Source organism: Exophiala viscosa (genome assembly GCF_022695815.1).
Source record: "Exophiala viscosa unplaced genomic scaffold EDD37scaffold_15, whole genome shotgun sequence".
Classification (NCBI taxonomy): domain Eukaryota; kingdom Fungi; phylum Ascomycota; class Eurotiomycetes; order Chaetothyriales; family Herpotrichiellaceae; genus Exophiala; species Exophiala viscosa.
In genome coordinates, this window is record NW_026944367.1 from 167,056 (window position 1) to 181,440 (window position 14,385).

The 14,385-nt window shown below is 51.5% G+C and overlaps 6 protein-coding genes across 6 annotated transcripts; 2 read left to right on the forward strand and 4 right to left on the reverse strand.

Moving 5' to 3' along the window:
* Window positions 1-333: 333 nt before the first annotated feature.
* Window positions 334-2,943, reverse strand: EDD37DRAFT_570488 (threonyl-tRNA synthetase; the record flags this gene model as incomplete). Its single annotated transcript, XM_062814283.1, has 2 exons — window positions 334-500; window positions 579-2,943. 2 exons carry the CDS (start codon window positions 2,941-2,943, stop codon window positions 334-336), a joined length of 2,532 nt encoding a protein of 843 aa, XP_062665687.1.
* A 27-nt stretch (window positions 2,944-2,970) lies between these two features.
* EDD37DRAFT_642279 (Gar1/Naf1 RNA binding region-domain-containing protein) lies at window positions 2,971-4,266 on the forward strand. The gene is made up of 6 exons (XM_062817355.1): window positions 2,971-3,111; window positions 3,182-3,232; window positions 3,281-3,381; window positions 3,429-3,574; window positions 3,625-3,653; window positions 3,706-4,266. Exons 1-6 carry the CDS (start codon window positions 3,021-3,023, stop codon window positions 3,918-3,920), a joined length of 633 nt encoding a protein of 210 aa, XP_062665688.1. The 5' UTR covers window positions 2,971-3,020; the 3' UTR covers window positions 3,921-4,266.
* On the forward strand, window positions 4,267-5,568 carry EDD37DRAFT_642280 (phosphatidylserine synthase). Its single transcript, XM_062817356.1, has 6 exons — window positions 4,267-4,524; window positions 4,574-4,611; window positions 4,664-4,675; window positions 4,728-4,909; window positions 4,966-5,062; window positions 5,152-5,568. The coding sequence occupies exons 1-6, from the start codon at window positions 4,400-4,402 to the stop codon at window positions 5,424-5,426; spliced, it is 729 nt and encodes a 242-aa protein (XP_062665689.1). The 5' UTR covers window positions 4,267-4,399; the 3' UTR covers window positions 5,427-5,568.
* A 607-nt stretch (window positions 5,569-6,175) lies between these two features.
* Window positions 6,176-7,445, reverse strand: EDD37DRAFT_570461 (epoxide hydrolase; the record flags this gene model as incomplete). The annotated part of the gene is made up of 2 exons (XM_062814282.1): window positions 6,176-7,278; window positions 7,325-7,445. The coding sequence occupies 2 exons, from the start codon at window positions 7,443-7,445 to the stop codon at window positions 6,176-6,178; spliced, it is 1,224 nt and encodes a 407-aa protein (XP_062665690.1).
* Window positions 7,446-7,603: 158 nt separating this feature from the next.
* EDD37DRAFT_570376 (fungal-specific transcription factor domain-containing protein) lies at window positions 7,604-9,766 on the reverse strand (the record flags this gene model as incomplete). The annotated part of the gene is made up of 3 exons (XM_062814274.1): window positions 7,604-8,941; window positions 9,016-9,554; window positions 9,613-9,766. The coding sequence occupies 3 exons, from the start codon at window positions 9,764-9,766 to the stop codon at window positions 7,604-7,606; spliced, it is 2,031 nt and encodes a 676-aa protein (XP_062665691.1).
* Window positions 9,767-11,166: 1,400 nt separating this feature from the next.
* EDD37DRAFT_570343 (formate-tetrahydrofolate ligase) lies at window positions 11,167-14,365 on the reverse strand (the record flags this gene model as incomplete). Its single annotated transcript, XM_062814270.1, has 2 exons — window positions 11,167-11,258; window positions 11,359-14,365. The coding sequence occupies 2 exons, from the start codon at window positions 14,363-14,365 to the stop codon at window positions 11,167-11,169; spliced, it is 3,099 nt and encodes a 1,032-aa protein (XP_062665692.1).
* Window positions 14,366-14,385: the final 20 nt, after the last annotated feature.

Consider the following 14,385-nt stretch of genomic DNA (forward strand, 5'->3'; position numbering starts at 1 on the left):
ACAATGCTGCTTTGAAGTCCCAAAACTTGTCCACATTGAGCAACGTAGCGTGAACCCCTTTTCCTTCATCAGAAGCTGTTGTATACCTCGATTGCTTAATCTACAGAATTGAGAACAACTGACGAACTATGACCACAGGAAGGAGGCCCAGAACCCGATAATGCTTCGATACTCGTAACAAACAATATGTCGTCCATAGCCGCAGACTTTCTCTACCTCCGATCTCTTATCTACCCGCAGCCCCATGTAAGCCCTTGCAATCTCGACTTTAGATGCGCTGCCAGCTGTGCCAGTTGTAGGTCATTGCGATTTGACCGCGTTTGTGCAGACTTCTTATTCGGACATGTCAATCTTGTTCTCGAGTCTTCTTTGATCGCGAAGTTCCCCAAGTCGCTCCAATGCCTTTTGCAGGGGGATCAGCTCGCCCATCTTCTGTGTCGCCGGGTCATCACGGTTGCGGATGTTGACGGTGCGAGTTTCTTGTTCCTTGGCGCCGACCACTATATCAACAATGTTAGCCATGAACAGTCTCACCAAGTCTGGGGCCTGTGTGCCCCTGGGAGTAGGTTAGCACCTACCAAAAATGAAGTTATACTGCGCCAACTGTCCCGACCGAATCTTCTTCTGCAGAGTGTTTCCACTGACATCGATGTCGACATACATCCTCGCCTTGTGGAAAATACCCTGGATCTCACGCACGTAGTCCTCGGCGCTCTTCATGACGGGAATGACCAAGACTTGGCGCGGAGACAGCCAGAACGGCCATTTCCCAGCGAAATGCTCGCACAAAATCGCGATGAAGCGCTCAAAAGACCCAATGATCGCGCGATGGATCATCACGGGGCGAGCCATACCTGGCGCCAAACCCTTCGCATCACGTCCGGTGGTATGCTGGGCCACGGCCTCACCGCTCTCGCCGGTACGATACTCGAGCTTAAAGTTCTGCGGGCCCTGGAAGTCCAGTTGGATAGTGGCGCATTGGTACTCGCGCATTAGGGCGTCGGAAATGGTGATGTCGATCTTGGGGCCATAGAAGGCGCCGTCGCCCTCGTTCATCTCCCAGTTATCACCTCTGAAGTTTGTGAGCGCTTGCTTGAGGCGGTCCTCGGCCGAGTCCCACTCCTCCAGCGTGCCCATGTATCCTTCGGGGCGGGTGGAGAGTTTGAATTTGAAGGGAAACCCAAACAGACCGTACACGTGTTCCATGAAGTCGAACAAGCCCTCGATTTCGGCTTGGACTTGCTCGTTCGTGCAGAAGATGTGGGTGTCGTCTTGTTGAAATTTGCGCACACGAGTGAGGCCGGACAGTGCGCCGGATGCTTCGTTGCGGTGTAGCACACCGAAATCAGCAACTCGCCATGGCAACTCACGGTATGAGCGCTCTTCGTCGCGGAACATAATGCAGTGTCCAGGGCAGTTCATGGGTTTGAGCGCAAAAACGCCCTTGTCCTTGTCCTTGATCTCGGCGATAGGCTTGCCATCGGCCTTTTGGTCGCTTAGCGGCATGGGGTCTGCTGAATCGTCCTTGACTTGTACGCGGAACATGTCGTCTTGGTAGTGCTGCCAGTGGCCTGAGGTCTTCCAGAGGTCGACATCGTACATGTTGGGGGTTTGGACTTCTTGGTATCCGCGGTCCCAGTACTGCTCGCGCAGCATTTGTTGGAGGGCGTTGAAGATGCGGGTGCCGTGGGGCAAAAGGAAGGGTGAGCCGGGGGACAATTTGCTGAACATGAAGAGTCTTTGCTGCTGACCGATGACTTGGTGATCGCGCTTCTTGGCCTCCTCGAGGAAGTGCTCCCAGTCTTTGAGCTGTTGTTTCGTGGGGAAAGCAACGCCGTGGATACGCTGGAGGGAGTCGTTGTTCTGGTCGCCTAGGAAGTAGGCAGAGCTGTTCTTCATGATCTTGAACGATTCGATCTTGCGGGTGTTTTGGATGTGCGGACCCTGACACAAGTCGACGAGGCTGCCGTTGCGGTAGACCGTGGAGGACTCGCCGTCCGGTACGAATTTCTCGATGTAGTGCATTTTGTACTTGCTGTAGCCGAACAACTTGCGGAGGTTGTCTTTGGACACTTCGAGGCGCTCGAAAGGTTGCTTGTCCTTGAAGTATTTCTTGGCGCGGTTCTCGATCGACGGCCAGTCTGCTTCGCGTACGGCTTGGCCTGGCTCAAGAGCCATGTCGTAGAAGAAGCCCATTGCGGTGGGAGGACCATGGGACAGGCGGCAGCCGTACTCGTGCTCAGCACACTCACCGAGGACGTGTGCTGAAGAATGCCAGAAGACGTCTCGACCTTCTGAGTCGTCAAAGGTGAGATAGGAGACCTTGCTATCTTGAGTGAGTGGGCGGTCAAGGTCCCAGACTTGCCCATCGACTTTGGCAACCACGATTTGACCAGCGCGTTCTTTGGGGACGTTTCTTAGCAGTTGGCCCGGAGTGGTTTCCCATGATTTGCCTTCAACGGTGATATCCAGACCAGGACCTGGGATAAGTTTGATCTGAATAGGCGTCTTTTCTCTGCTGGCCAACTGCTCGTCGTATTCCTTCTTTAGTTGGTCGAAAAGCTCATTTCTTTGCACGATGAAGTCTGGCAGTGACTTCGGCGGTTGGTTGGCCGCTGGAACCGCTTTGGTAGACATTTCTTTTGGTCTGTTTGGGATCTTCTTTTTCGAAGATTCGCTTACTGGTCTTTTTGATGTGTTGGCCTCAGGGGTGGATGACTCAGGGCCACTCTGGCCATTTGCTGTACCGTTTTGACTCATATTGGTTCCTTTTAACACCCCCCAAAGGTCATGCGGGTTGAGACTGACTTTCTTCTGGTGGCTCATGCTAAGATGTCGGGCTGGAATCGATAGAGAATTGTGGTATATGCTGTTGTGGGTGAGGTGTTGTAATGAGCCAATCACGTGTTTTCTGAAGCCGCATGAATATCGGGCGGAAATCATAGAAATTTATTTCCCCAGGAAATTTACTCGATCACAAAGCCCACAACTTGGCCCTTCGCACCACAACTACAACAACAATGTCCTTCCGAGGCCGAGGCGATTCGCGAGGTCGTGGTGGGTTTGGTGGTGGTGATAGAGGAAGAGGATCGTTTGGAGGAAGAGGCGGAGGTAATTTCAACTCCTCCGCGCACAAGATTTTCCCTGCGCCGAAATGAAGGCTAACATGGAGGTTGTGTAGGACGAGGTGGTTTTCAACAACGAGATTTTGGACCACCCGCTCAGGTGTTTGGTGAGTCTTGACATGCGAGTGCGACTTACAAAAGCTGATTTGATGTAGAATTGGGCAAATTCCTGCACGCTACCGAAGGGGAGATGGTCTGCGAGTCCGTCAACCCGAAGATTCCTTTCTTCAACGCACCAATATACCTGGAGAATAAGGTGCGGAAAAATAGTCCACTGCATCACGCATTATCTGACGAATGCAGACTTCGATAGGCAAGGTGGACGAGATCCTGGGACCGATAAATCAAGTCTACTTCACCATCAAGCCACAAGAGGGTATTCAAGCTACATCATTCAAGGCCGGAGACAAGTTCTACGTTGGAGGGGACAAACTACTACCGCTAGAAAAGTGAGTGTGGTATGGCCAAGATAAGGGAACAACATGCTGATGAGTTACAGGTTCTTGCCCAAGCCGAAACCGCCGCCAGGTACGTTTTGATAGAGCTCAAAATCGCTATACAGTTACTGACGCTTTGACAGGTGCATCGAAGGTCCGGAAACCAGCTGGAGCAGGACGGGGTGGTGCCAGAGGTAGTTTCGGTGGTGGCTTTGGCAGAGGTGCCCCCCGAGGTCGAGGAGCACCGAGAGGCAGAGGCAGTTTTGGTGGTGGTCGGGGTGCGCCCAGAGGCCGTGGAGGCTTCTCAAGTGGCAGAGGTGCACCACGAGGTGCGCCACGAGGTCGCGGTCGCTACTAAGAGGTGGTGGTCTCGTCCTCCTGAGTGTTCCTGATACTGCATGGGTTTGGCGTTAGGGAAATACCCCAAAGAAAAAGTTGCTATGGGATGGCTGGAATGGGTGTATGAGTGTTTTCCTGGATCGGACTTGCTTGCCATACGGTTCCTTTTTGCAGTGAACATGCTCTTCAAAGGAAGACTGCGTGTCATGCCGATGTCTGCATCTTTCTTGAGCTTTTCCTTTGTCCTGGCACGTGACCTCTATTTTGAGACTGAGACTGTCAAACGCTGCAAAATGACGACAGTGACGACAATTCGACGTGGCTGCGCCTTGTTTGCCCAAAATGTTGATCTTCAAACTGGCCTTGCTCTTCTACAAAAGTATTGTCTGCTTCTCGTAATAGTTACAACTTCTCAATTTTCGGTACCTCCATACACATAGGCGACCGACTTCTTCACCTAACTTCATCTCTTACCCTGTATCCTCTCCTTTCGCGACCATGTCTCGAAGAGCTGGGGCAACCAATGCTGGTCAAGAAGAGACCACGGTGAAACCGAAAGACAATAGTCAAGAGAAGCAGGCTATGCTGTTAGCCCAAGATGTTGGCCACTTCAGTCTAGTCAAGTACACATCGACCAGGCCCGTCAGCGCGTACAGCACTAATTGAAGGCAGGGCACTGCATCTGGCTGATCTGATCACTGAAATGAATGGTACCTACTCAGCAATTCTGGCATGTGGTATAGCTTACTGACAGGACTTTAGGATTCTGTGGATGTATGTTGGACGATTTTGCTGTACTGGAAACTGCCTAACATCTCTGATGCAGTCATGTCAATACTGTCTTCCATGCGATACTGCCTTTCCGACCCACAAGACCTGACAAACCTGTGGTTCGCGTTCGGTTTCATGCCCCTCGGCCTGTTCTTCGACTTCTTCGACGGCAAAGTAGCACGATGGAGAGAAAAGTCTTCGTTGATGGGACAAGAACTTGACTCATTGGCTGATCTGGTATGCATGTCTCTGAGTTGTAAGCCTTGGATATAATCTGACAAGGTTCGAACTAGGTGTCCTTTGGAGTCGCACCTGCCGCCGTAGGCTTCGTGCTCGGCTTCAGAACCAACATCGACCAGCTCTTTCTCACCTTTTATGTTCTCTGTGGCTGTAAGTTGTGCTTTTGCTTGCCGGCGGCTGGCTCTATCTGGCCGTTGCTTCGTGCCCTTTGACTTGAGAAGCCTGCTGATAATATACAGTGACGAGGTTGGCTCGGTTCAACGTGACTGTGGCAATGCTTCCAAAGGACAAGACGGGAAAATCACAATACTTTGAAGGCACGCCCATACCATTCGGGTGTCTGACAACGGCAGCGGTTATGGCTTACTGGACTTCCATGGGATGGATCCACCACTCTATACCATTTGGGACCGTTTTGACAGGAACCCCCTTCGAATTTCACCTTGCAAGCTTTATGTGGCTCCTCAGCGGAAGTCTCATGATATCGAAGACGCTTCACATTCCGAAGCCTTGAAAGGATCGCGGGCCCCAGCAGGGAAATCCGAATGGCATGCATATAGATGGGTGGTAGACTTATGCATAGACAAGTAGCAGTGGCAGTGTCGGACTTCATCCACTCCCTGGAAGTATACAGCTTCAAGCTTTCAAGCCCCATAAGGTTCTTCTTGCGCTTCACCTTGCGACATCGTGATTTGCTGTGTAGTCTACGTTAAGCCAGATGGTCATCACGAGGTGACCAAAGATTCTGCCACACCCTCGAACACCACCTGTAGCCACACACACCCACTCCACACCGATACAAAAATGTATAGGAAACTGGTTCGAAACCAGCAAAAATTCAGTCGGCACTACCGTTATAGGTAATACCTTTCCCGACTATGATCCCCTTCAATCTGTCCTGCTATGAGGTACACAGATGAAAGGGGACCATGGAGATGGACGAGACTCCCAATTTTCTCCATCAAGCGTCTATCTCCAAGGAAAGGCCCGCCAACCAAACCACAAGTGAAACGCAATTCGACGTGGTGAGTCTGAGTGATGGCCATCAAGGCAATTTCAAGAAGAAATTTCGGGACTTTGATATATAAACACTTAAAGGTACTTCACTTCACGTGCCCACTGCTGTTGGATACAGGGTGTACGCCGCACCCAAGCTGCATTGTGAAGGATGTACGCCGTCAGCAAAGACCGCGTAGCGAGCTTGAGGGACGCCCCCTTCCAACCTCAGCTTTCGTCTATCATTGACCCAGGGCATCCTCAACATCATAGACCTAGTGCTAATCCCCCGTGTACCTGGCCACTGTGACTCTGTGAATGTTGGATCAGAGAAGGCTTATACCACTCGCCGAAGAAGTCTCGACAGTCCTCGACAAAGACGTCGGGCCGCTCGAGTGCCGCAAAATGCCCGCCATCATCAACTTCTCTGTAGTATACCATCCGACCTGTAGGCTTCACCGTCCGCTCAGTGCCGGGCCTCGTATCGTAAAGGTATGAAGTATACCCGAATGGCACTTTGATATAATTCTCTTCGCGCAGAAAGTACTCTCCAAAACCCGCGTGTTTCACGTTCTCAAAGTACGGCAACTGCGAAGTCATCAGGCAGCCACTAAAAAAGTAGAGCGAGCAAGTCACTAGGATTGCCTGGTCCCAGTCATCATTGTTGAGATTCCCTGGAGCGACGGCCTCCTCGTACTTCTCGCCTACCCATGCGAGGATGCCGACAGGGTTGTCGTTCAGTGCGACACCAATGGTATGTGGTCGGGAGCGCATGGTCACCGCATAGCCGAGGTGGTTGTCATCCCAGTCGTTGTATCGTTCCTTGACTTTCTGCTCTCGGACAGTCAAATCTGTGATATCGTCTCCGAACGCAACGGGGCAGAAGTTGAGGTGGACGGCTTTGCACGCAGGGTACTTGGAGCCCATTTCTCGTGCGACGAAGGAGCCCCAGTCACCTGCCTGGACTGCGTAGCTTGAGTATCCAAGCTGGATCATGAGCTTGTTGAAGACTCGTGCGGTATCCTGCATGGTCCAACCACGGACTGGAGGACCAGAGGACCAGCAGAAACCAGGTAGACTGGGCACGACGACGTGGAAAGCGGGATCCGTGGCGTTGGGTGGATTGACCAAGGAGTCGACGACACGATCAAATTCGTGGAATGACCCGGGCCAGCCGTGCACCAGTATCAGGGGTACTGCGTTGGTTTTTGGCGATTTCGTGTGCGTGAAATGAACACGTAGTGTGCGGCCTTTGTCTTCAATTCCGCCTATGCAGTGCTGATGCCGATTGAGATGTTGTTGCACAGTGCTCCAGTCAAAATCGTGAAGCCATTTGGTGTATAGCCGGTGGAACCATTGAATTGGTGGACCTAGCATATATGAGGCGGCGGTACCAGAAAGATAAGGGTAACAAACCGTAGTCTCCGCCTGCTCCAGGAACAATTGGATGCGTCGGCACTCTGGTATCCTGCAATTTTCTCTTGAGGCGAGCTACTTCTTCTTCGGGCACGTCGATTGTGAAGGGACTAATTTCCATTACGGCGAGTAGGGGAATTTTCTTCCGCGTTTGTTGCGCAAGATATCGGCCCTGCGAACCACCAGACATATATAGCTGTGCTGTGTGCGTATCGACGACGTCTGGTATTAGTAAAGTCGCGGCCTTAACATTTCGTAATGCGGGGAATCAATGTGTCGTCAGTAAGTCCAGTCCCATTCGCCATACTCCAAAAGTAAGAATGGATCGTCCATCGACATCATGCCTTGGGTATTATACTGGCCTTGGTTGGCAAGTTGCGTCGTGAAGTCGAGATTGTTGAAGTCAAAGTCTGGCTGGTAGGTCGGATCAAAAGTCTGAGGAACCGCAAAGGTGTTTACAGCATTGAGGGGTTGCTGTCCCATTCCCGATGTAGCTGCATCGTTGACCTGGGTGGGAAGTGACATAGAGCTAGTCGGCATATTGAAGACTGCTTGTTGACCCGTCGCAAATTGAGGCTTGTTGGGTGCTTCTATCGTGACATCACTTGTGACATTTGCGATGGAGTTCTGTGGCGATGACTTGGCTTGCGAATCTTGGACATGCTGCTTTGCGATCTGCAAGGAATCGTCAAGCACATTTGTGATGAAGGAAAATAACGTCCTGTCATCTGTGCCGACCAACTTGTGAAGACTGGTTATTGTTTGAGCCATGAGAGCCAAATCGGCAGCGGCCCTCGAATCCAATGGATTGTGAAGAATGTGCGTGAAGAGTGCCAGGAAGGAAGTCACTGGGAAATAAGGTGCCAGCCAGATCAGCTTATTGCGAACATCATACTCATCCAGATAACTGACGGTGAGGAGAAGTGACGATCGAGCGCTCATCAAGCATAAGGCGTATGACGACTGGGTGCGATGCTTGGATCCATCATCATCTGGGGCTGCACCAGATGATGGCGTGCTCTTCTGGGAGTCTGGGTGCCCTGTATCTTCAGACGCCCACAGCTCGTGATGCGCATTGACGCGGTGAATAGCTGTCAAACAATGGTAGTAGCTGTAATGGAGTTGAAGGACAGAGTGACGGAACTCTTTATCACAGTATATCGGGTTCTCCGGCCTGATCTCGGAAGGTATTTGCTCCTTCCAGTCATGAAGCTCGGCATCGAGTTTGCTGATGGATTCAAGTCTCTCCGCGGTTGTATTGTTGCGGGCTTTGGCCGCGTACAGCTCGTGGAAGATCCTGCTTTGAATTAACGCAAGAGAACATAGACTCTGGAATGGGTAAAAGCCGGAACGTTCGCCAGTCACGGGTATAGATATCTCTCCCTGAGAGGGTTGCGAAACAATCTCAATCTCGGCATCATCGTCGTCGATTGCGGATGGTCTGCCGATGCGTATCGACATGTCTTTGTCGATGACACATAAGATCCAGAACACTCGTTGTCGCTGGTAGGATTCTGATTCGGTAAGACCGAAGCTTTCAAGGTGCCTATGCAGACCTAAGGAAGAGCAGACCCGGGCGGCGATACCAATTAATAGGAAGGCGCCTTCTGGGTGCATCTAAAGATGTTGAGAAGCTGATTAGAAAGATGCTCAGGCGCAGCTGGATCAACGTCACAAAGACCGGGACTTACTTGTGTTTGCATGATATACGCCATCCCGATCAGAGTCTGCACCGTCAGAAGGTCGTATTGTATGAAAAGAAGAGTCGGAATCATAGAGCTAGCGTTCTTGAAGTATTTCCACGCCATATCCATGAGGTTAGACGTGAATGAAGGGTCAACCATGCTTATATTTCTGAGCACCGCATCCGTGGCCAAGGTACAACCGATCGATAGGACAATGCTCAATGCACTGATCCAGGACCCGTCTGGTGGAGGAGTGTCAGAGTATTGTCTCTCGAAGAGTTCCCAGAAAGTGTCTCGTGAGAACAACGGATACACGGCATTGAAAGTTTTGAAATAGCAGTCCACCAAATAGACTGCTATCTCTCTTGGTGGAAAGGGATATATGTCAGAAGGTTCGTTTGACTGACGGCCAAATCTAATTGAGGGCCACATAGGGCTACGTTGCTGAAACTTCCTGAAGATTGCGACCATCTTATCTGAGCCGAGTTTGCGTTGTATCCAGGCGAGCCCCCTGGGGGAGAATAGGCTGAGGCCAGATGAGGATCCTGCGTGTGCGGGTGAGCTAAGCCGGCGGAATCCCAATCATGCTGGGTGTGAGCTTACCGATGAATTTCTGCTCGCCGGCATCATTGATTACTAGGTTTGACACCTCTTTCTCCAAAGGCGCAGGTGGTGTCTTTTGAGCAGTATCCGGCTCGACATGGCCCTGTGTGGGTGTCGATTTAGCTGTGACGCTAGATTCCAGTAGTGCCTCCATCCGCTGTATCCTTGACTCGATGGAATGAAGGAAAAGGGCCCTACGAGCCGGGACACCTTGGTCAGCGCGATGAAAATCGAGTGGGATCCCCTGACAACGTACTTCTTCTCTTTTTGGGATTTGCGTTGTACTGGAGTGATAATACAAGCGACCGCCCGAGGACGACAATTTGAGCATGGCTGTTCGCCTTGCTTGTCGCATTTTATCTCTACGCCACACAGCGAATGTTAGTATGCTGCATAATGATCAGGAGTGGAAGAGAGTGTCGAGGAAGGGAACAGTCGCGCAGTCCGTACAGCATAATCGCCGGCCTCCCAAGGACATGGTTGCCCATGCCGCCAGGCAATGCGCTATGCTGCTCGAAGGACTTACTCATTCGACGGCAGAGGTCGCAACTCTGACGCCCTCGTTGCTTTTTGGACTCCGTCCCGGATGCGCCTGAGGGAGTCATCTTGTTCTGCAAACCTCGAGGAAGTGGTGGCTAGTGATTGCAGCGATTGGACAAGACAATGACGTCGACTCTCGTGATCGGCGCTGCGACTCACAGCAGCTGGGAGTGGTACGACTCTCAAAAGGTGAAGGTCAACAAGAAGAGGAAATGAGACGCCATTGGCATCGTGGAGGTATCACGCATAGATCATGTTACCCTATCCAGAAAGAATGGAAGACGTAGGTGGAATGCTTCGTAGATCTTCGGACGTCGTTGAACTGGACTCCCCAAGGCCAAGCTTCTTTCTCGGTGCCGTAACACTGGCGTGCCCGACAAGCCTACCTGTATTTCCAGAAAAAGTGGCACACCGTCTGACGGGGAATACATCAATGACATAAGTTCATGGTCCAGCAAGTTCGCGACAGCGCGTACTTTGACCCCAGGCTAGTAGGACTATACAGTAGAGCTGACGACCTTCCCAATATCAAGAGCTGATGCCATATCGTTGTGTGGGAAAGACTCGGCCATGACAACAAGGAATGGTATCTATTCAAAGCTGACGAGCAACTACCGTCAGACAGTGCCACTTTTTCTAGAAATAGGCTTGCGGGCGAGCTGGGTAGGTACCTACCTGGTAGGCAGGTACTGTAGTACTAGCACAGACCATGTTACTTACCTCCTGTCATTAAGCATACCCATGGCTTCATTCTTATTCTGTATCATAGGCGTACACTCATGTTGAACTCTATGCAGGCTTAATTCAAGAATAAGTCTCCAATGTTAGTCAGACCTCAATTTTGTCTACTCTATCTGGCTCTCTCTGCCGTCAGTAATTCCGCCTGCCAGAGATAAGTCTGTAAAGCTTCGCCCAGCATATAGATAGCTGATTTGTATTCTACCACCACAAATTTTGTTGAAAGGGGTATCTCTGTGTTGAAACATTTCGTAAAAAGCACACGCAAAAAAGGATCTAGAAGAGACCGTCGATCTCGCCGGTCTCAGGGTCCACGTCAACGTTGAGATAACCCGGAGCTGTTGGAAGACCAGGAATTGTTTGGATATCTGTCAACAAGGTCAGCAAGATACGTCCTTGAGAAGACGCGATGGGAAACCAGAAACTTGCGAATAGAGCGCATGCGAGACAAAGGGGCTTGGGACATACCAGCGGCGAGAGCATAAAGATATCCTGCTCCAAGAGCCAACCTGACATCCCGAATGGGTACTGTGAAGCCAGTGGGCGCACCCTTCAACGCAGGATCGTGACTCAGACTGTACTGCGTCTTCGCAATGCATATAGGCAAATTTCCAAACCCGTTTTTGTTGTACATGTCGACCTTCTTCTGCGCCAGTTCACTGAACTCGACCTTCTCGGCACCGTACATTTCCTTTCCGATCTTCTCGATACGCTCCTGGACGGGTCCCTCCAAATCGTACAAGAGCTTGAAGTCCTTCGGTTTTGATGAAGCTTCGACCACGGCCTTGGCTAAGTCAACCGCCCCAGCGCCGCCTTCGGCCCAGTGGTTTGCTGGTACAGCTGCTTCCGCGCCAGCGGAGAGTGCTTCTTCCTCGACGACTTTGAGCTCGGCATCGGTGTCCGTCTCAAATCTGTTGATGGCGACCACGACCGGAATACCGTATGCTCTGGCGTTAGATATGTGCTTCTTCAGGTTGACACAGCCGGCTCTGAGCATTTCGACGTTTTCGGTACGATAAGCTTCGGCCAGAGGTGCGCCTGCGGAGATCTCTGGGCCACCACCATGGACCTTCAGCGCGCGAATAGTGGCAACAACTACCACGACGTCTGGCACGAGACCTGATGACCTGCACTTGATGTTGAAGAATCGTTCGCCACCCATGGTGAAATCGAAACCGGCCTCCGTAACCACAAACCCGGCTTTGGATTCGTGGTCCTCGTCAGGCTCTGTGCCGGCCAGCTTCAGCGCCAATTTATCAGCGATCACAGAGCTGTTGCCGATACTGATATTTGCGAATGGACCAGCGTGGACAAAAACGGGAGTACCCTCCAAGCTTTGCATAAGGTTAGGTTTGATAGCGTCCCTCATCAGGGCAGTCAAAGCCCCGCCGGCGCCGATGTCGTCGCAGGTGACAGGGTCACCAGCTTTTGAGAATCCAATCACCATGCGTCCGAGGCGCTCGCGAAGGTCCTTCAAATCACTGCACAAGGCAAGGATAGCCATGCACTCGCTCGCGACGGAGATGTCAAAAGCAGTCTCCCGCGTGTGCCCCTTCTCAGTCGGTGCTTGGCCGATCGTGATGCCTCGGAGATATCGGTCATTGACGTCCAGAACTCTTCTCCATGTAATGGTCTCAGGATCAATGTCTAGCCTGGCGAAGCGATTGATTTCCTCTGGGGTCAAATCATCAGGATTGGTCTTGTCGATGCCGAGCTTCTTCAGTCTCCGGAACATGACAGGCGCAAACTCTCGCTTGCCCTTCTTGCTTGGCACTAAGCGCTTGTACAGGGCACCATCCTTCTGTGTGGATTCGTGGAACATCCTTGTATCAATGGCAGCCGCCAGAAGGTTGTTTGCGGCGGTTATGGCATGAATATCTCCTGTCAAATGAAGGTTGAACTCATCCATAGGAATGACCTGACTGTAACCACCGCCAGCTGCACCACCCTTGATACCAAACGTCGGGCCCATACTCGGCTGTCGAACATTGGCGAACGTGATCTTGCCCAAATGGCCTCCAAGTGCCTGTGTGAGACCCATAGTGGTTGTGGACTTACCTTCTCCAAGCGGCGTTGGTGTAATGCCACTGACCAGGATGTACTTGCCGTTCTTACGGTGTTCCAGTCTCGAGAGCAGCGAAAGATCAACCTTTGCCTTATAGGCACCGTAGGGCTCAAGCTCGTGTGGAGCAATTCCAACATCGGTAGCGATGTGGGTGATTTGCCTTGGGTGTTGTGATCTCGATATGGCAATGTCCGATGGTACGGGCGTTTGGATCTTGATAGGGAGGGGTGTAACATGGCGAGCCTTCAACCTCTCGAAATATGCGGAGGCAGAATCAACCACATTCTGCATGAGCATCGCCACTGTCATTGGGCCAACACCACCAGGTACAGGAGTAATCTGAGAAGCAACCTCGGCTGCTGTCGCAAACTCCACATCGCCCACGAGTCGCTGGCCAGACGCCTTCGAACTGTCCTCAACGTAATTTGTGCCAACGTCAACGACCACCGCACCAGGCTTCAGCCAATCACCTTTGACGAAATTGGCTTGCCCAATCGCTGCAACAAGCACATCGGCTTGTTGGACAACCTCCTTGATGTTCTTGGTCCTTGAATGGCATACTGTGACGGTCGCATCTGCGTTCTTCAGGAGATAGCTGACTGGGCTGCCCACAATATCGCTCCGACCCAGGACTACAGCTGTTTTCCCTTTGAGCTCGACACCACTCTCTTGCAAGAGAACCATGACTCCTTTCGGTGTGCAAGGAACAAAGTACGGCTTGCCACCTCTTTTGGCAAGTTCACCAATGTTTTTAGTACCAAAACCATCCACATCTTTCTCATCAAGTACGGCCGACGTTATAGTATGCTCGGATATGTGTTTGGGGACAGGTAACTGGATGAGTATGCCATGGACAGCAGGATCATTGTTGAACTCCTCGATTTGTTGTAACAGTTCTGGCTCAGAGATAGTGGAGGGCAAGTGGACCAGGGCGCAGTCAATTCCAGCTTCTTCTGCAGCCTTCAACTTCATCCGCACATACGTCGTAGAGTCCGGCCGGTCTCCCACCTGGATTATCTTCAAACATGGCTTATACCTAGGATTGACCTTTTGTCTCTCCTTGACCTCGTCGCCCAGACGTTCCCTGATCTTCTGGGCAATCGCCTTCCCATCGATTTTGGTCGCACCCATGACTGCCGCTGTGCTTGAGAAGACCCTCTTCGATCCAGACAGCGATTGAGTTATAGCTCGGACTCGAGAATTGCAAACACAGAAACCTCGCGCTGCAGGTGCCCTTTTGCTACTCGCACCGACGAAATTTGCGGCACTTCTGGTTTGCAGAGTCAGGAGGAAAGGAACCGTGGATCGGTAGGGTGATATCGGAGCCGAAAGAGAAAGTTTGGAGTAACAATGTATGTGACGGGCAGCAGATGTACTCAGATATTTTGCACTTGCTACTCTGCTGGCCATCAGGGCGCCTGCTCTTCTAG

Excerpts from the sequence above, each read along its gene's own strand:
- EDD37DRAFT_642280 (XM_062817356.1), top strand. The coding sequence starts at position 4,400 with ATGTCTCGAAGAGCTGGGGCAACCAATGCTGGTCAAGAAGAGACCACG. Across the intron at positions 4,910-4,965 it reads TTGACTCATTGGCTGATCTG|GTGTCCTTTGGAGTCGCACC; the intron begins GTATGCATGTCT and ends GGTTCGAACTAG. Across the intron at positions 5,063-5,151 it reads CTTTTATGTTCTCTGTGGCT|TGACGAGGTTGGCTCGGTTC; the intron begins GTAAGTTGTGCT and ends GATAATATACAG.
- EDD37DRAFT_642279 (XM_062817355.1), top strand. The coding sequence starts at position 3,021 with ATGTCCTTCCGAGGCCGAGGCGATTCGCGAGGTCGTGGTGGGTTTGGT. Across the intron at positions 3,112-3,181 it reads GTTTGGAGGAAGAGGCGGAG|GACGAGGTGGTTTTCAACAA; the intron begins GTAATTTCAACT and ends GAGGTTGTGTAG. Across the intron at positions 3,575-3,624 it reads AAACTACTACCGCTAGAAAA|GTTCTTGCCCAAGCCGAAAC; the intron begins GTGAGTGTGGTA and ends GATGAGTTACAG.